This window comes from Monodelphis domestica, chromosome 2, assembly GCF_027887165.1.
Source record: "Monodelphis domestica isolate mMonDom1 chromosome 2, mMonDom1.pri, whole genome shotgun sequence".
In the NCBI taxonomy this organism is placed as follows: domain Eukaryota; kingdom Metazoa; phylum Chordata; class Mammalia; order Didelphimorphia; family Didelphidae; genus Monodelphis; species Monodelphis domestica.
In genome coordinates, this window is record NC_077228.1 from 129,892,005 (window position 1) to 129,913,536 (window position 21,532).

At 34.5% G+C, this 21,532-nt stretch overlaps 1 protein-coding gene across 9 annotated transcripts in view; it reads left to right on the top strand.

The window, feature by feature from the left end:
- Positions 1–21,532, top strand: part of MARK1 (microtubule affinity regulating kinase 1) — a 162,977-nt gene that overhangs the window by 138,835 nt on the left and 2,610 nt on the right. For 3 of the 9 annotated variants that reach the window (XM_007481424.2, XM_007481421.3, XM_016430181.2), the window contains exons 14-17: positions 6,174–6,274; positions 9,785–9,946; positions 10,950–11,204; positions 19,629–19,673. In XM_007481424.2, coding sequence (XP_007481486.1) covers positions 6,174–6,274; positions 9,785–9,946; positions 10,950–11,204; positions 19,629–19,673 — 563 coding nt within the window. Of the gene's footprint in view, positions 1–6,173; positions 6,275–9,784; positions 9,947–10,949; positions 11,205–19,563; positions 19,674–21,532 lie in introns of all 9 variants that reach the window. The other 6 variants (XM_056815962.1, XM_001375730.5, XM_007481422.3 and 3 more) reach the window with 4 other exon arrangements.

The following is a 21,532-nucleotide window of genomic DNA, read 5'->3' on the forward strand; positions in this document are numbered from 1 at the left end:
AACTGGGGGCACAGCACTGGGAATGGAATGAAGGAAACAGATGAGTCATAGTAATGACAGGAGTTGATGTGAATGACAATGGAGAAGGACCAGTTAAAAAAAATGCCCCAAGGTTTATAGCATGGAGTACTGGAGGAATGATGGGTTTTGCTACTAAGAATAGAGAAACTAGAAGATATCTATCCATGTAAAATTTTGAGGTGTTAGGGTTAGGGGAAGATAACTATTAAAGAATTGGAAATGCATGTCTGGAATTTGGCAAAGAGGTTAAGCTTAATAGAGGGAAAGATTTGGAGGACCCATGTAAAAATCTTTGAGGATAGATGTAAAAAATATACACTTTGAGGAAACTGGGTGAAAACGAATCAAAGAACTGTAGTCAGAGAGAAAAGGGAAGTCAGCCAGTCAGTAAATACTTGTTCCAGGCACTGTGCTAAGTGCTGGGGATACAAAGAGAGGCAAAAGATAGCCCTGTTCCTCGAGTAGCTCACAGTCTAATGGAAGAGGGAACATTTACACAAACACATACAAACTAATATATACAGGATACGTAAGAAATAAACTGCAGAGGGGAGGTACTAGAATTAAGAAGGATTGAAAAAAATGTCTTGTGGAAGATAGGATTGTAACTGGCACCTGATGCCATGGAAGTCAAGAGACAGAGAAGAGGGAGAGCATTTCAGGCATAGTGGACAACAAGAGAAAATAACAAGAATCAAGAGGTAGAATATCTTATTTCTTGTTCATGGAACAAGAGTGAAATCAAGAATATAATGTTATTGAACCTGAAGGAAATGAAGGTTTCAAGAAGAGAGGAGCAGTCAGGGAGTCGTGTGCTCCAGAAAGGTCAGAGAGAATGAGGACTAAGGGTAGACCATTAGATTTAGTAATTAGATGGTAGTTGATAATCTCTTCTAGAGATCAGTTTCAGTAGAGAAATAAAAGCAAGGTTTTTAATCATTTACAAATGAATAGATTAAGAAATAGAAGTAGCAGAAATTTTTTTTATTTAAAAAGAAAATTTGTTTTTGGAGTAAAGTTTCTTCAAGTTTTATAGCATGGATATCTAGAATGATGATAAGTTCTAATGAGGGAGGGAGGGGATCATGTAGCAAGGAAAGTATATGCATGCTGATTTGAGGAATAAGGAGGAAGCAATGACAAATGGGGGATCATAAAGCCTTTCCCTGAACTACATACACTGTGAAGGAAGTTGGTAGTTCCAAGAAGAGGAGATTCAGAGAGCACATTCCAAGTATTAGAAATAGCCTATACTAAGGCAAAGAAGTTAGAGAAGAAATGCCAAGTTCAGGCAATAGTGAATGCCATTTTGGTTGGAACATAGAGTACTTCCAAGGGAAGGATGTGCTGTAAGCTGAGATGAGCTAGTAGGCAGAAGCTAGAATGTGAAGGACTTTAGATGCCAAGCTGAGAAGTTAATAATTGTTAAATATTTATTAAGTCCCTGGCACTGTGCTAAGCTTGAGGTATACAAATAAAAAGCAAGTCCCTGCTTTCAATATGCTTACAGGCTAACAGGGGGAAACAACACATAAAAGAGGGTAAAAATGAGGGTAGTAGAGTGGAAGAAACCAACAAGAAGGTTCAACGGCTGAGATGGCGATGCAACAAAACACTGTGGAGTGCTTAGGGCGTGTTGGAGCACAAAAGACAACACGGCCATCCAATGCAGCTGAGGAAGTCTCCAGGTGTAACGACTTTTCGTGCCAATGGACCCAGGCTTCCAATGCCGAGAGAGTGGGACTGTCTCTGTGCATCGACTTTTCCACTTAAATCTTCATGCACAAGTGTCTTTGTGCACAAAAACGCACAAAGACAATCGTCATTCTCGGTTCGAGAGACAACCAACAACAGAGTGGGAGAATGTACCTGGTGCAAGGGGCATGATGGGGAAGTCCAAAGAAGTCCCAAATTAGCATAGCCTGTGGGAAATAGGGAGAAGACTGGGTTAAACCTCCACCCTAAAAGGAGAGCCTGGAGCCCATGTCTTCTAGTCAGAGGGTCAAGTCAGAAGAGTAGAGAGTATTGATGAAATATGAGTCAAAAGACTAATTCAGTCAGGCAGAATATTAAGAATTTCTACTGATTTTTTTTTAAACCCATACCTTCCATCTTGGAGTCCAAGGCAGAAGAATGGTAAGGGCTGGGCAATGGGGGTCAAGTGACTTGCCCAGGATCACACAGCTGGGAAGTATCTGAGGCCAGATTTGAACCTACAACCTCCTGTCTCTAGGCCTGGCTCTCAATCCACTGAGCTACCCAGCTGCCCCCGATTGAGTTTTTTTGAAGGAAGGCATGATGGAATTTATGAGTATAGTTAGAAGGAAATGGAGAGAAAACTGTCAAAACCACACCTTAAATGAAAGCTCTGGACTCCATGGCCTTACTCTCCATTGCGAAGGTCCAAACAGAAGTACAAAGAATACTAATATGGTTTTAAAATATTTAATATTATCCAAAAATTTTTATATTTTATACTAAAAGCAATAGGAAGCTTTAAAAAGTTCTTGAGCATGTCATGATTTATGGTCCAATTCAGGTTTCAGGAAGATAATTTTGAAAGCTCAGTCTAGTTTGGGGGAAAAGATTGAAAGTTGGCAATCTGTTTTGGAGTTTGTTGGCAATAGTCCAAGTAAATAATGATGACACCTGAGCTAGAGTGGTGACTGTATGAGGAGAGAGAAAGGGCATGTTTGAAACATGGTGGGCATGTAGAATTGGCAAGATGTTATCGGTTGGCTTTGTGGGGTGAAGAAGGAACCATCAGGCATGACTCAGGTTTGAGAATTTGATTAAATGGAAAGATGATTTATGTCCTCAACAGAAATAAAGTAAGTTTAAAGGAAAGGTGAGTTTAGGTGGGGAAGACAATGGATTCATTTTGGACACATTTGAGTTAGATTCATATAGGACATTCAGCTGGCATTTCCTAACAGGGCAGTTTGTGATGTTGACTTGGAGTTGGAAAGACCAGGATGGCTAGATAGATCTGGAAGTCATCCTAGATAAAGATGATCATCAAAGCCAAGGGTAATGATGGGGTCCTGCAAAGACAAAAGAAGAAAGTTTGAGATAGACCCTTTTGGAACACCCAGGGTTAGGTCACTGAACATAAATCTAGCAAAGATGAGCAATCAGATAGGATGGAGAATTAGGAGGAAGAAATGTCATGAAAATCCAAGGTAAAGAATATTGCCAGCACTAACTGTATTGTATTACAAAGAAGATAAGAAGAATGAGGACTAAGAGGACACAGGATTCAGCACTTAATGGATTGTTGTTAACTTTGGACATGACTATTCAGGTCATCATCACATTTTTTGTTGAATTTTTTATCTCTCCCTCTGAGGCAAACATAGAACTCATGCCTAGTTAATACTTTGGCATTAAGTAAAGTGTTAAACTAAAGCAATGTGGAAGTTTATGCAGAATTTGGGATCAGGAAGATTAATACAAATCCTGCCTCTCACATTTATTAGTTATGTAATTATAAGTAGGTCACTTAACCTACCTGAGCTGTTTCCTGCAAAATGGGTATAATATACCTATAGTATTTATTACCAAGTTGTGAGACTCAAATATGATTATGAATGTAAGTAAGGCCTTTAGCAAATCTTAAACCCGTAGTCTTGAATGTCAATTTTTAATTAAATTACATTACATTTGCCTAACAATATTTTAAGATATACAGGACAATGTCTAATATCATGCTTCTTTTAATTATAATTTTGTTAATATTTCTCTGGAATGTTTCAAAAATTCAGTATATGAACATTATTGACTAGAAGTGCTTAAATATATTTTTGTGTTGTGAACCCTTTTGGCCATCTGGAAGCCTATGGGCTTTCTCAGAATTATATTTTTAAATTCAGAAGATAAAATATATAGGATTACAAAGGAAACCAATTATATTGAGATACATTTGTTATCAAAATATTTTTTAAAGCAAATTCATGGACCCCATGTTAAGATGCTGGGCAGAGCTAGGTGGCCCCATGGATAGAGAGCCAAACCTGGAGGTGGGTTCAAATGTAGCCTTCATAGCCGTGTGATCCTGTGAAAATCACTTAACCCCAGTTGCCTAGCCCTTGCTGCTCTTCTACCTTAGAGCTGATACTTAGTATCAATTCTAAGACAGAAGGTAAAGGTTTAAAAAAAGGAAGAGAAACCCCACTCTTAATAGACACTTGAAGTACATTTCTCAAATGTTAACTCAAGCATAAATTTAAAAAATGACATGTAAAAACAAGGATATGTAGCACATTAAGCAAAATTTTAAACCGTTCAAGATAGCCAAAGTTCCTAATATATGAAATACTTTTTTGTTGTTATTTCAAAGAATTTTCTATATGGAACATTGAAATGCTTATATCAAAGGATATTTAATGTTTTCCAAATTTGAGCATTGAAACAGACATGTTCAGTTCTCAGTTGGAATCTACGAAACAAAATGTTGAGAACTTTTAATTATAAGGAACAAATTGAATTTTTTTTTAAGCAGAAACAGTTTTATTTGCCAGGGAAGTGTTTCATTATAGCAATAAAAGGTTCTGAAGTTCTAATAATTTTTCCCTCAACTAAATATCAGGACAAGTATGTTATAAAAAAGAAAAGGTTTACTAGCATCCTTGAATTTTTATTACACAGCTTCAGCTCCAAGGGAGCAACTTGGGTATATGCTCAGAACATATGAGCAAGAAACTCTTAATCTTTTTCTGTGTTGTTACATGGAAAACTGTATTGCTTTGCTGTATTTCTACTTTCCAGGGAAGCTCTAGGAGAAGATCACAAAGAGGTTTCGATATTCTAGCTCATCTCTTTTTTTTTCCTTACTTCCATTTCCACTATACAAGAGTAGGCAAACTTTTCAGACCCCTCACTCAGATTAAAATAATGGATCTCTCCATAATATAATTTAGAATTGTCTAGCCCTTGTTTATTATGGGTCACATCTAAATTTAGCCTGAAAGTGCCTTTTTAACATGTTCCCAACTGTTTTCCGTTGTTAACTTCTTATACTTGGGATATACTTAGCCCTAGAAGTTATTCCTATTAGTTTCGTGTACTGTTGAGATTTTGTAAGACCCACAGTTACTCAATTTTGTTTCTATTGCCCTTGGGTTTTTTTTATGTCCTAGTTGACCATAGACATTAAACATAATGAACAATGTGGCATAAACATAAATTTTTGTAGTTCTTATATTTAAACATTGGTATTCTAAAGCACAATAAAACCATATTTTATTTAATTCTAGGAGAATTAAATGTTTTCATTAGGTGATTTTTCTAATTAACTGGAGTTTAAGTCAAATCTCTTCTGGTTAAAAATACTTCTAAAAACACCTTAACACTTTTCCCTGTATTTATAAATTATATTATAGTACACTTAAATCCTTCTTTAATAACTGAGAATTTTGAAATGCCATAAGGTCATGATTATGAATATCATTTTTCATTATATTATACTCTAGAGCTAGATAGAGAATGGGGATGAACAAACTAAGGTCCATGTGTCAAAGATGACTTATGAGAAGATTTGGAGTAGCATGACATCTAGGAATGGGAATTATACAAAGAAACCTATGGGGGTGTCCACATGGTAGGAAGAAGTCTGCCCTGCTAGTCATCCTTTCCTTGATTTTCATCTCAGAACTTCCAGTTACCTTTAATTGAGCTTTTTCCTTACCATAGGGATGAGGTTTAAGGTCAAGATATGTCTCATTAGATGTTCATGAACTTTGCAAAGCATGTACTCATGGGAGCTACTTCCCTGAGGTACTGACTTACCTTACAATTTCATTCACCCAGAGTGACTTTCAGAGAAAGTAGTGACTGATATGTAACAGCCATATGGTCAATGGAGAATTACTGGCACAGTATTTTCCCCTTGTTCTTAAGGATTGCTAATTCCTAGTATAAGAGATTAGAGTAAATTTCTCTTAACAATTACTTTTTTTTCCCTAAATTCCTAAATTCCTAAAAACTAAATGGAAAAACAAATCAAAGAAATTCAATTAATTAAGAGTTTCTAGTTAATTAAAAGTTTACTATACTTGTTCAATATAATTTGAAATTTATATATATATATACATATATATAATCTTAATTTCCCATAATTTAATTGAAATTGAAAAATTAAATTTTTCTTATAGAACAATGCTTTTTCTGGAACTGGTATGACAAGAAGGAATACATATGTTTGTGAAAGGACTACAGATCGATATTCTGCAATTCAGAATGGGAAAGACAGCAGGTAAAAAGGATTTTGAATTGTAGCATAAGATAATGAATTTCATGTTGAACCAGATCAGCTCTATTCCTGGAACTCTTGAGTAGTATTAGAAGAGATAGATAGTGGTAAGACTGAGGGTTTATGGCTTAAGCATTGTATAAAGCTGTAAGACAAAAGGAGACTGAGAATTAGCTTAAGTTGGTGTGGTAAGTTTGTGGTATAGATATTGATGATACTGATGAAGACAGTTACAAAAATGGTAAATCATTGCCAGCGTCATATGATCATATATTTACAATTGGAAGTGTCCAAGGTCACACACATGAGTGACTTAGCCAGGATTCATATTTAACATTCCCTCCATGCACTATGCAGCACCTCTCGCCATTTCTTTAGATTTTCCCTTCCTTACACAGTAATCATTTACCTTCTATATGCTATTAATTTCCCCCTCTTGTTCCATTCTTTCTCCTTTAACTCTTTATTTCTTGCTTGTACTTGTATTTTCCTTCTTTCTTGTTAACTTCCTAATCTCACCTTTCTTTCATTCTCTTTTCCTTTCTCAGAACTCTTTTACAGTCATCCCTTTCTAAGTTTGAAGTGTAGGGTTGTTAGAAGAAAGAAAAAAGTAAAATATTAAATCAGTTTCTTCCATCTTAGAACAAAAACTTTATGGGGAGGTTTGGAGACATTTTATCTCCTTAAAAATGAGAAATTTTTAAATTAAATTATAGAAGCAAAGCATAGTAAATAACTTTTAGATCCTAAAACCTATATGACTTACTTTTTATTGCTTATTTAAAATGCTGACTTTGTGAATAAAATCCTAAATAAGCATTTCATTATATCTACAATCACAACTTTATAGAATGACCATAATTTGAAGGACATTGTTTTTCTTTTTCTTGTTGAATGAGAATGAAGGAACTTTTAAGATTTTAATGAATACAAACGCTAAGAGTTTTATATTCTTTTCATTTATATGGAAGTTGGTAAAACATCAGTATTTTAACTGTTAATGCTTGTCCCCAACGTAGCAGAACAGTCATTACTTTTTAGTAATTAGGCATAATTAACAGTAATTTACAATTCCAACTCCTGGAGAATATTTTTTACTAATATACACAGTTTTATGAACAAAACAAGCATTATACTCAGAATCAGAAGACCTATATCAACCTCTGCCACCATTTGATGACTTTATTTCAATTCTCTAAGTCTCAGTTTCCCCATTGTGTAAAATGAGATCAAAACTAAGTGATCTCCAGGGTGCCTTCCAGCTTTGAAATTCTAAATTCAATAATCACTTTATCAGTTCATATTAAAAGGCCTATGAACCAAATATAATAAAATTCTCTTCACTGTTATTACTTATGGCATTTCATTTTTCATATTTCAACAGTTTTTTCTATTAACTGGAGATAAAATATATTGTGAGCCCCTTGAAAACTGGAACCATATCTTGCGTATCTTTTTATTTCCTCTTTCCCCTGTGAACTCTTGCTCCAACCTTCCCTCAGCATAGTACAACACTTAAGCACAGTGCTTTCCACTCTTGTACAGTTTCATGATAGCCTTCTAGAGCTGCTGTGACCAAGAAATTTGTCACCTGGCAACCAACATGGTGATCAGTATGTCACGGGGCCAATACTCAAAAACTTTCTCTTTTGTAAGGTTCAGAGATGACCCAAGGACTCTATGATGAAACATCAGAGAAGGACTTTATATTGGGACTGCATATATATACTGAGTACATTCAGGCATTATCTTCAGACTTCACTGTCTTCATGGAGGACTTTGGTCCTTCATGAGATTTCTCTGTACATTGAGGATTAAAAACCCTCATTCTCCCCTCTTGCTCATTGATAATGGCTTTGCTCTGGCACTGATGGTGTCTTTTTAAATTTCTCTTAGTGAGTTTAACTTGAGGTAAATTGTAAAATCCTGATATTGTCCTAGGTTGCCTCATGGATACCACATTAAAAATAACTTATCAATTCAGTAATTTCTCAGTTTTGGACTTCTTCAACCTCTTGAATGGAAAACAGAAACACAGTAGACAGAAAAATTGAAGGTATTGAAGCTGGCTAGATATACCCAAGTACCTTGCTTGGAAAAGAGTCTACATTCCTTTTGATCCCTCCAGCAAATCATGTACATTAGAGAACCATATGCACAGGATAAACATGGACTTTGAGATGGCTATAGCATATCAGTGTAGAGTTCTTGGGCTAAACTAGAAGCCGTAAGACTGGAAACCAGTAAAATTCAGAGCAACAGTGGCAGAGGAGGGCCTGGGGCCCCCAAGGGACCAAACTTGAATCAGAACTGTGGAAGGGGAAAGGGGCAAACATCTGTTGAGTGCTTGCTTTGTGTCAGGTACTAAGTCATCTGTGTGGTACAGTAGACAGCACCATGGAGCTAGTCAGAAAAACTTGAGAGACACTTACTAGCTGCATCACTCTAGGCAATTCACTTAAACTTTTCTCTTTCATTTTCTTCAGTAGAATAGCTACTGTAAGAGCATCTTCTTCACTGGGTTGTTTTGAGATCAGATGAGAAGCAATGAACAAGAAGGGCAGAGACATGATCTAGAATAATAAAGATTCTTAACTTGGGATCTGTGAACTTATAAAAAATTGTGGAGTAACTTTCATCATAATTGAATTCCTCTGGCAAAGTAATTTTGCACTTTGTTGTTAAGATGTGATCAATGACAATTAAAAGTTCTTATCATTGAAGAAGTCTAGGGAAGTGGACCTTCTATGATGGTTAACACTTAGTAAATAGGTATTGAATTGAACCTAATAGAATTGACGACCATTTTAAAAGTCAAGTTTGAAGAATAAGGAGAAGAGTTTTACCAACCTTACTTACAATAGAAATAATAGCTGATATGCAGTGAGCTTTTAAGGTTCAAAGAGCATTTTATTTACATGATCACATTTGGTTCTCTAAATCACCCTACAAAGTTGATGCTGTTATCATCCACATTTTACAAATGGGAAACATAGAGCTAAAATTTTGTTGATGTCCCATGTTTAGTGCTAGGATTGTCTGAGGTGGGATTCAAAACCAATATCTTCCTGCTCCCACATCTAGCACTTGATTCATCAGAGTGCTCTGCCATCCAGTATATTGAGTTTTCCTACACTTTGGTGTTACTAAATTCTGCACTGTAGCTAATCCTTGGCTATCATATTCTTATAATGATAGGGAGACACATCAAGTCTTCTGCTTCCTAGTTACAGGTTGATAATTAGTGAAAGTCTTGAGTCTTAGGGGGAAAAAATCTTTGATCTATTACTTAATCCATTACTTTCGAATCTGTTATATAGCAACAAAAATAACTTTCTCAAACAGTTTTCCATGGAAACTGGTGACAAAACTGAAAGAACATTACTTATATTGTATTAGTTTAAATTTTATTTGGTTTGGTTTATCTGTAAAAATCTTATTCTTTATTTGAGGTAAATTTCCTTTTGTTTTCCTTTTCATATTCCTATGGTTTTCCTGATGACATACTCAAAGTCTGACAGAAATGTCTGCGACTAGCACATCTTCTGCGGGCTCTGCCATCACTTCTGCTGCACCATCTACTCGGCCTCGACACCAGAAATCTATGTCTGCCTCTGGCCACCCTATAAAAGTCACATTGCCAACCATCAAAGATGGCACTGACTATCGACCAGGGTAACGTACTACTTACATCCCATTTGCTTTTTTATGAAATATAGTGCCATATCTTGTTGTCATGAATATTTTGCCACTTTACTATGCTACTTTATTTTATTTTTTTTAACCCTTACCGTCTGTCTTGGAATCGATACTATGTATCGATTCCAAGGCAGAAGAGTGGTAAGGGCTAGGCAATGGGGGTTAAGTGACTTGCCCAGGGTCACACAGCTAAGAAGTGTCTGAGGCCAGATTTGAACCTAGGACTTTCCATTTCTAGGCCTAGCTCTCAATCCACTGAGCTACCCAGCTGCCCCTACTATGCTACTTTAAAAAGGCTGTTAATTTTCCTACTCCTTAGGTCTTCATTTTACAAAAGATAAAAGGGAGGGTTGTGCTCCATATTCTCTCAAGACCCTTTGAATTTTAAAACTCTGTGGCTATGTGATGCTACTATTGTTCCTATGCCCAGTTAGTTTAAAGAATTTTGACTCTCTACCCTTGATCATTTTAATCATTTAATATTTGGATTAGTTAACACATAGTTATTTGGTATTTATTCATCAAGGTTCAAATTTATCATGAGTTTAAAGTACTAATACTTAAGAATTAAGAAGTTTTTGTTTGTTTCTTTAGCTCTACAAAACTTTAATTAGAATAATTTACCATATGGACATTATCAAAGATTTAGCATTTCTGGTGTTGAAAGGTTTATGCGTTAATGTATTTTACAGAGTAAGAGTACTATAATTGAACATTCTGAGCTTAACATTTTCTTAATCTTTAATGAAGGACTTTTTAATAAACAATAAACAAACAATTAAAAAATAAATAATTCTAAAAGTTATTCTTAAGAATGGGAAGATCACTTCTAACTAAGATAATCCATAGTTCATATCTTTAATCAGTAAATAAGTGCCAGCAAGAAACTCTGCAAATTTTCCTTCTAGCTTCAAGAATGACTCCTGAGTGAATGATTTTTTTTCCGTGTCAATCTAAATAGCATCTTAATTTTTCCTAGTAGTACAACTCAGAGAGTTCCTGCTGCTTCCCCATCTGCTCATAGTATTAGTGCTACTACACCAGACCGAACCCGTTTTCCTCGTGGGAGTTCAAGTCGAAGTACTTTTCATGGTGAACAGCTCCGGGAACGACGTAATGCTACTTATAATGGACCACCTGCTTCACCATCACATGAAACTGGTACATTTTCACATGCCAGAAGGGGGACATCAACTGGTATAATAAGCAAAATAACTTCCAAGTTTGTTCGAAGGTCAGTACCTATATATTGTTACGGTTATGTTTTGCAGATTTAGTAGAGGGAATCAAATATGTATGAGCTTTTTTGGGCAGAATTTGTATAGCAAATGATTTTTCATAGGGATATTATGATGCTACCCTATAAGTATTTCTCACAGAAATTTTATGATGCCAAAGTCTTTTGTAGAAGTTTCTAAAATAAGTTTGTTTTTTTGCATAAAAGAAATCCTTTAAATATAAACAAAATCATCCTAATGGAAAGCAAAAAAATTTTAAAACACAAAAAATGATAGAATAAAGAAATATGTATTACTTAATGTATTTTTTTGGTTTTATTTTTTTTTAATTTTTTTAAACATTATTTTATTTGGTCATTTCCAAACATTATTCATTGGAAACAAAAATCATTTTCTTTTCCTCCCCTCCCCCCCACCTCTCCCATAGCCGAGGCATGATTCCACTGGGTATCACATGTGTTCTTGACTCTAACCCATTTCCATGTTGTTGGTATTTGCACTAGAGTGTTCTCCTCAGTCATATCCCCTCCATCTCTGTAGTCAAACAGTTGCTTTTCTTCGGTGTTTTTACTCTCACAGTTTATCCTCTGCTTGTGGATAGTGTTTTTTAGATCCCTGCAGATTGTTCAGGGACACTGCATTGTCCCTAATTCTTACTGTATTTTAATAACACTGTTACCAAAGAATATTGAAAATATGTACATTTAGCATAAATTAGTAAAAATAAAGTATTTTGGTTGTATCTTTAGTTTCCTTTCAAACTTCCACTGTAATTCAATGATTATTATTCAAGATAATTTTATGATGTTTTTCTCATATCTTGAAAATTATATCATTCTTATGTTTTCCACAAATAAATGTATATTCTCACTTAAATGATTTTTTTCTCATTTATAAAAATTCTGCAAAAGGAATCAGATAAATTATAGACAAAATGACCAAAAGCCTCCATAATCCCTTTAAAATGGTAAAAATTATGTTCTTTCCTATAAAATGCAAAAGTCATACCAAACACTAATTTTAAAAGGAGCCCAAAATACTATCTATCTATCTATCTATCTATCTATCTATATATATATATATATATATCATGACATAACTCAACCTCTGAGTCACAGCCTTTTTTTTTAATACAAAACTAATGGACTCAGCATAATATCAACATTAACTTTTAATTAACTTAATTTAGCTTGCCACCTTATGGTTTGGAAGGGCTTTAGGGGGATGATTGTAAGGCCCTTATCGTTTTAAATTTTTTTTAGAAAAATGGGCACTGATGCCTTTCCCCTTCCAACCCCACCCCACATAAATTTTCTTATTTCAAACACAAATCAAGCACAGAAGTATTCAGAATCATTCCATTTACCTTGGAACCATACTTAAATTTGGAATCATGCATTTCATTAATAATCATGAACATAATCATAAGTATTTAAAGTGCTAAATGGTCTTTTAAATTGGGTTCCCTCTGCCCTCATCTGGTCCCCAAACCTGCTTAAGTACCCTGACACATAATTAGACATGCACACACCTCAAGAATATCTTTAAATGGTATAAGAAACCATGAAAGATCATTCAGAGAGGTAGTGAAAGGTAATGAAATGGGCTAATTCTTTCTTTTGCTTTGATGCGATTTTAGAGATTTTTTTATAGCCTTTTTATATTAGCTTACTGATCTATAAAATGTCAACTGGGTGATCTGAACTTTTAAAATTCTGTGAATATGTCCTGTGCAGTGCAAAAAGACTGAGAACCAAGGATGTCAACCATATAGTTTTCATCCCTTCCCTCTCTTCCCCAGGACCGGGTCTAATGAGTGGGTAAAGAAATCAATTAGACATCAATTGATGTCTAAGCATTCAGTAGTGCCATAGAACCATCTAAGTATGAATAGAAGCATATATACGTAGAAATTTGGGTTTCACTCCCAAAGTGAGATCTCTTTGAAGATAAGAAATAAAAACACACATATATACACACACATGCACATTCTCTCTCTCTCAGTCTTTCTTTTTCTGTCTCTCTCTCTCAGAGCTTACATTATATGGCAAGGAAGTAACATTTATACATTGAGTGTTAAATACAAAATACATACAAACGAATTTTCAGATGAAACATCATAAGCCTAAGTATGAAGGGCAATTGTTAAACTAATAGAACAGTTTAAAATAGAACATTAATACTTGGGCACGTTTTTCTTGTATTTGTTTTATAACAATGACTTTAGCATAGACATCATAATCTGGTGCATTGGATTAGGAGTCAGGAGACATGCATGTCTCTTTCAATAATTAATTCAACTGAGCATATCATATGCTCTTTCTGGACCTTATTTTCCTCATCTCTCAAGGGAAGGGAGTCTATAGATTTAAAAAATTCTTATGTTTTTCCTTTTAACAATGATTCTTAAACAATTTAAGTTTTTGCTTACTAAAATGTTTTTATGTACTAAAACTAAATATTTTCCTTTTTAAAAGAACTTTAGTAGATATTCTTGTTTTTTGTGGAAAGTAGAGGGAAGGCTACTTTTCAATCAGACTTCTGTGAAGAAGTATTTTAATTTTTTGACATTTTTAACATATATAAATTAAAAACCTATCTGTTTCCTAAAATTCCATGTGTAATTTAAGTTAGAAGGTAAATTTTTAAAATTTATAGCTACCCAATTGGTGTGGAATTGATGTAATTCATTAAAGTCACAATGAAGCCTACAAGAGAAACAATATCAAGAACTATGTAATAGTTGTCAACTCTTGTCAATTCTGCCTCCATAGCATTTCTTGAATACATGACCTTGTCTTCAGGTACACAGCCACTCTTCTAGCCTTAAGATTTCCTTGAGTCTCTTCTTGACTATTGAAGTAGTCTTCTAATAGGAGTCCTTGTTTCTGATCTCTTCTCTTTCTAATATATACTCTTCCCAGATGTCAAAATAATCTTCCTAAAGCTCAAGTCTAATCAAGAAAATTCAGTTGTTCTTTGTTATGTAAGATAAAATGCAAACTTAATAACTTGGTATATTTTTTTTATGTTTCCTTTTTTATTTTTTTTTCATTTGAATAAGTTTATTTAGTCAATTTAGAACATTATTCCTTGGTTACAATAATCACATTATTTCCCTCCTTCCCCTCTACCCACTCTTCCCGCAGCCAACACACAATTTCATTGGGTATTACATGTGTCCTTGATCAGAATCCATTTCCATGTTGTATAACTTGGTACATTTAAAAGAAAACCCAATACTTTCTAATCTGACACTAGCTTACTCTCCAAGCTTATTTCATATAATTTTCCTTTACTCATTCTATGCTCCATACTGATCCAACTGCTTCTTCTCTACCTTGTTGTTCTATTTCCCACATCTATAACATAGCCCATCTTACATGCTCCTCCTTTCCTCCTTCTCCTCTTCAGCTTAAGCTCACCTCAATTTTTGCCTTTTATAAGAAGTCTTTCTTGATCCACCAAGTTGTTGATACTTTCTCCTTCCTCAAATTATATTGTATTCATTTATCTTTCTGTCTGTTACATGCTTCTTCACCTTCAGTAGAACATTAGTTACTTGAGGGCAGGGACTAGTTTTCATTTTGTTTTTGTATTCCTAGTACCTAGCACAGTGCCTTGCACAGAGTAGGCATATAATAATAATTTTTGTATTGAATCAGTTTTAATTAGATCTAAAACCACCCCAGTTCATTGCTTTGATACTCCTTCAACTGATGCAGTTTACAGCCCATCCATACTGTTTCATCTTATACAGCATTGTGGAAAGGAAACTAAAACATGTTCTGGACTTTCTGCCACTGTGTTGGAACAAGCAACAGTGGGAATATTAGAGAGAGCAGAAATTGACAAGACTGACAGTTGGTGGGGAAAGGGACAACTGGGAGTGGCAGTTGGTCTTGTGACTATCACTTCCTTCCTAGCTTTGGAAATGGGAGTTTTTCTTCTTTGTCCCTGGATAGAAGTGTGTCTATTTTCTTCAGCCCAAAGAGACAGGCCCAACCCGCTCTGAAGGTCAAAACTTTCTTGTTGCTTGCTGTCTACTGCTAAGATTTTGAAATTAAGAAAACCAGCACAGATATAGCATAGTCAGGAATAAGAGAAACCCTCCACCAGCCTGTGAGGCCTGGCCACAACTCCAAAGCTAAGAAAGACTCAAACCTTATCTAGGGAAATCCCTCTTCCCTCTTCCCTGATACCTCTCCAATCTGAACTGGTTATTAAAATTTATCTTATTTGAATATCGCAGTCAGATAAGAGGACTATCTTTTCTGGGGCATAGAGGGAGCTGAACCTTAGGATAGTCATTCAACTACAAATGGTCCTTATCGGATCCCTGCTGGGAGACCAAAGTCTGGGGAAAGGCTTGTCCCTCAGGAGGGTCCATGTTTACCTGCTCTGGGGCATCTTCAACATCAATCCATAGAGAAGACATCCCCACAGCATTTCTTGGACACCCCATTTTGTTAAAATATAGCCTCTCTACGGGGGGCATCTCTCTCCTTTTTCCTCACCAGCAGCCATATTCCCTCTCTCCCTTCAACTCCTTTATTTCCTGCTACAAACCTTCCATATCCCCTGTTCTTATCCACTCATTTTTCTGTATAAATATTACAGCATTCATCCATTCCTTGCACATTCCTTTCACAGCAGGAAGTTCATAAAACAAGCTGAGAGCCTTATTCCAGTTCTTAATATTACTTAGGTACTCAGCATTCAGGCTGTCTACTAATCATTGCTTACTGTCATTATATGACTGACTCATTTTGATTTCTGGTCATGCATCTATTTGGTCCTTAACACTACTTTTCTCTTGCAATTTATCATTGGTATTGTCCACCCACCATCTCTCTCCATTCCCTGCCTTTGGGTAACCTGCAGTTTTTACTCTTTGGAGGTTGTGATATCTAAAATGCTATTAAAATGATTGAGTGAGGTTTTTGTTTTGTTTTTGTTCTGTTTTGTTTTTTACAAGAGAAACTTGCGTTCATTGAAAGTACTTTCTCAAATATGTTTTGGCCCTACTAACTTATTTTTATGCTATTCTAGGCTTAGTTCATTCATCTTTCTAAAATACATATCCCAGTGAACCAGCTCTATAACTCCATTCAGTTGCATATTATAGTCTAAATAAAAAGTCTTTATCCATTTGTTGTTTTTCCTGTATGGGTAGCTTACACAGAATTTATTTTGCATTATTATGGATCTAATTTAGGAGGCTTTCCTATATTTTGAGACTTGGTGCAGTAATCATAATATCCATAAGTATCAGAAAACCTTAATATCTATAGAGTTTTGGACTCTATTCTTTGTACTCTAATTGTCCTTTTTGTTAGTAGTAAACACCTCTGTCAAACCTATGTCTCCTTGTTTTATGTCTCACTTGATACTAATTAGGAGTTTTCCTGTCTTATCAGTTTTATTTGTGTAGCATCTTTCAAAAAATCATGTAAAATCTTAACATTGCCAGGGAAACATCTTGTTGAAGAAGAGCCATTAAAACTGTTATTTTGTTCTACAGAACCATTTGCATGTTTATAGTCAACTAACAATAAAGAGCAGCATCTTGTGTTCTGTATGTCCTGATGAAGACATTTCCTTGTATTGTATTTTAGTAGTTTGAAGTTGCAACTTGGTGTTGTTATTGTTATAATCAGAATTCTCCAGAGACTATATTTATTTATAATTATTTATTAAAGAGTGAAAAGTGGGCCTGGCACATGGCTGATCACCTAGTTAGCCTGAGCTCACTGCTTACCCTGCATCCCCACCATTCATTCCTACTATTTGGCTTGTATCACTCATTTTTTGTTTGTTTGTTTGTTTTTTGTGGGGGAGTGGGGCTAGGAAAAAAAAAAGCCTAGAAAATCCTAGATCTATTACATATACCTCCCGTGACAACACTTTTTTTGGGTCAGTCTGATTGGACAGACTTGATCTCAATCCAGGTTAGAGGCCAGTCTTTTGGACAACAGGAGTCATGTGGGATAAGAGGCAAGCGACTTCTGGCATCCTCCCAGAGTATACATGTACCACCCCTCCCATACAGATAACCCTTAGGCTTTGTTTTTAATCCAGTCAAAGGGTGGAGGTTGAACAGAAACCCAATTAACTAGAAAAACACCCCCAAGACTGATCTTAGGGTACTAAGAAAGGTCATGTAAACTGGTGTTCAGTTCTCACATACTGTAGGAAGAGTGATGCTGAAACATCTAGTTTGATCCAGGAATAGGACCTCTAGTAATCCTGAGTTACTGACAGAATAGGGCATAATTAATTGATATTCATTTGTAGGGTTTAAGAACTGGGGGTACTGATTATGACATTAGTAGGGGCTAGACAACTCTTAATGTGTAGCATTCATTTAGTCTAGTCCTGTAGTTCTCTATGTTCTGTTTTATTCTCAGATTTTATTTCCTTCTCACTCCCTTGCTTCTCCCTATCTCTCTTGTTCTCATAGGCTTCTTTCTTTGTTATCCCTCAAACCTGAGGAAATTAATCCACACCAAACTTCTATGTGACTAGTAATAGAAACAGGCATACTTAGTGCCAAGACCAATTTTCAGGACCACTTGAAAACCAAGAAACTTTTTTACAATCATTGAGATCCAATAAAGTTAAAGAACAAAGTTCCAATAAGTGAAAAATCAGATTTATGAGGAAAGGTTAAAGGAGTTTCAATAATTAAGATTGTGAGGGCAAAATGAGAATAACTTAATAACTATTCTTAAATATAATTATTTTAATAATTCTGTCAGCCTCTGGCCATTATGACAAAACAAAAGAAAATTATTTAAAGCTTCAGATGAAAGGTTTGCTTGTGTATAAGGAAGTTATAGAATGGTAGCCTCTGGAAATCTCTCCAAAAGCTTTAACAAAATTGTTTAATTCTAAATGGTTGACAATATGACAGCTGGTAAATTTCTCTAGTGTTTTGATTGAATAACATAACATACTATGATTAGCAAACAAACTATTGTTTATTTATTATCTATGTCAGCATTAGTAAACAAAATAAAAGTTCTTAAAATGATGGTGTACTCTTTTGTCCTGACAGCTGAGCTCTCCTGTCCCCCATTTCCCCATATGTAACTAATGGGTCAAGTGTCTCCCTAGTCCCTTTCCTACATGTCAAAGCAGCTACTGATAGGATATCTACCAGCAACAGGAGCAGCAGCATATTGAAATAGCAGTCATGGGAAACTGCCCACTACTGTTTTGAATAACCATGGATGAGAGAGCAGGATTTGAAAGGTGTTCTGCTACTTCTGAGCTTCTAAAACAGTGATTATTGTGCAAAAGTTGAATTTTGCCCCAAAATTCAGTTCTTCCTTCCCACCATTAGACTTGTACTCTCAGATGTTTGGTAAATAAAATTACTTTACCCATGAACCAAAATGGCCTATAGACTTCTACATATCACTGCAATAGCATTTGCTAAAAGGAAAAGCACTAACTGAATTTGAAATCCAGAGTTTTAGCTAACCAGTTGTTTTGTTATCCCACTACATGTCATCTTTTGATAGATTAATATTGATTAATAATCATGATGCTTCTATATTTTTTGTGTTTAATTGCTTTTAACAATGATGAAATCATTTAAGATTTTATTAGCATTTTCATAGTAAATTCAGAGGAAGGGTTTCTTTGGTTTTATTTAATACATTTTTCCAGTGTGGACTTACAGGTAAAACCTCATTTCTGGTATATATAGCCATTGAACAAATAAAATAAGTATAGTATCATGCATACACCCACACACACCCTGCAACAGTAAAGTAATTAAAAGTACATAAAGTTCTGTTATAGTAGAATGAGTAACTTCTTGTATGCTTATTCATTGACATTTGCTACATGTTTCTACCAAATCAAATCATTTAAAATGCATGTCTACATTTTGATTGAAATTCTAATAAACTTTTTATTGCTTTTTTAAAAATTATATTAATATGTGGTATGTTGAGATAGATATATTATATATAGAAACACATAAAAAAGCTTTTTTCTGAATACAAAGATTCAGTCATATTGTGAGATTTAATTTCTGTATTGAGCGACTACTAAAATTGGATTTAGAAAAATTAATAGTTATATCTATTAATTTTTAAATCATTCTAACTTTAGCTGGAATTAAATTTAAAAATTCTACCATATATCTTATTTGGGCATTTGGAAGATTATGTAAATGAACTGGTTTCATTTTTTTCAATTTTAATCAGTAGACGCTCAATAAATGTTAATTGTTGATGGCTATGGTGAAATAAAACTGAAACCTAATGACAGGTTGATATTGATGAACAAATGTAATACTAAGAGTTTTCTCAACAAAAAGTTATTTTAACATCATTTTAGATGTAGGTTTTCTGGATTTATTTTTCACCTTTATCATTGAATCTCCACCTTAACTTTGTTTTGAGGGATCCAAGTGAAGGCGAAGCCAGTGGCAGAACTGACACCTCAAGGTGAGGAGCCACTATTAATTAATTAATACTTCGCTGCCAGGGCTCTGTGTATGAAAACATGATTTCTGAAATATTTAATAGTAGCTCATAAAATGAAACTTTAAAAACCAATGGGCTAGATATTATTTTGTATATTTAAATGTTTTGTGTTTGGGTAGTGTTTTCTTTGTCTCCTAGAAATTTATTGCTTTGGGGAAAAGTTTATATTTAATTCTTTGTATTTTTCAAATAGCATCTTGAATTGTATACTTTATAAAGAAGCAGCATTTCTGTATTTTAAAATGTTCACAATAAAAATAAACTCATTAGATTCTTATTGAACTCATTGTTTTTGTTATTTTAAAGTAATATAATTAAAATGAATGTAAGTCACATATAAAACAGCATGGAATTTAGAACATTCAAATATCTGCGATTAGCAAATATATCTAAAGAACTTTAATGTTAGTCATCAATTCCAGATGGGTATTCAGCTTGGGGTTTGGCTCAAAATATAAAATTTTGATGGAGCGTTTGGGACCCTTATACCATGCTTATTAATCATGGAAGTATATGAATTATGTCAGTATTCATTCAATGGGTTTGCTCATGGGAGAGCTAAGGAATAAGGATATTGCATTTTATTTTTAATGTTGCAAGTAGGACATGTTCAGGGATGGAAATTAAATCTTTGACCCTCGTCAAGTAGCTTGGCATCAAGCTTCATAGGATCAGCTGAACACACACCTTGGATTTTGACTACATTTAAAGTGATTACTAGAAACAAAAACTAATGAGTTTTTTTAACATGTTTTTAAAGCATTATTCCCAAATTATGCCTTCTTTAAAAAGTATACTAATTTTATATTTTAGTTCTGAAGTTAAAAAAATATTGTCCTTCTTCTGTATGTTCTTAGAAACCTCCAGCCTGTGGGTAGAGGGCAAGGGGATGGGGAGGTGGGATGCAGAGAAATCTGTTTGCCTTTGTTCAGTCTATTAAATAACCATGGAGAACTCTGGTTTTTAACCCCTCTTGTCCTCTGCACTATTTTTATCCTACTAGCCTATGCATCACCCCTAGTATGAAAGCATTTCACCAGGCATCACTACTGTTAATTTAACTGTCTTTTTATAATGATATGGTCACACAATGCACAAAATGCATACAGATTATATCTTTTTAATATGATTTACACCTATTTTTCCTTTTTTACTCTGAGTGATGCTTCTGTTGGAAAAATAAGAATATTGCTTTATCCACTATTTGAGAGAAATAGTTTATTATAATTTAAATATAGAAATGTTTGTGTTTCTTTGCAGTAGGAACCTGTGGTTCACTTCCTTAGAAATGGTATAGTACCAAAAGCTAGCCTTATGTCCCAGTCCTGAGCTGATAAATTGTGTGACCTCAAGCAAGTTTATAACCTTCTAGCCTCAGTTTCTACTTGAAAAATGAGAGTAATGACAATAATATTGATTATGGTAGCTTCCCCCTAGCTACCTTCTAATTGTGAAGTTGATTTGTTCTTCCAAATATTAAAATGATAGATATATTTAAGTTACTATAAATTATATACGTTCAAGACAAAAGAGAGGACTATTTAAAAAATCAGCTTCCATGCTTATTTAAACATTGTTTGGATAATTCTTTATATCTTTTATCCTTTCCTTTATTTTCATTAAGCTTACATAAGTGACAGAGCATTAGTAGCTCTGAGGTCTTGAAACATAATTTATACTAGTACATATTAAAATATAAATGTTTTTCAAGTGATATTATTTTTCCTCATCTGATTCTTAAAGTATGAGAATGCTTGAAGAGTTACTATCCCAAGAGCTCTATTCAATATTTTATTATTGAGCTATCTAATTCCCTTATT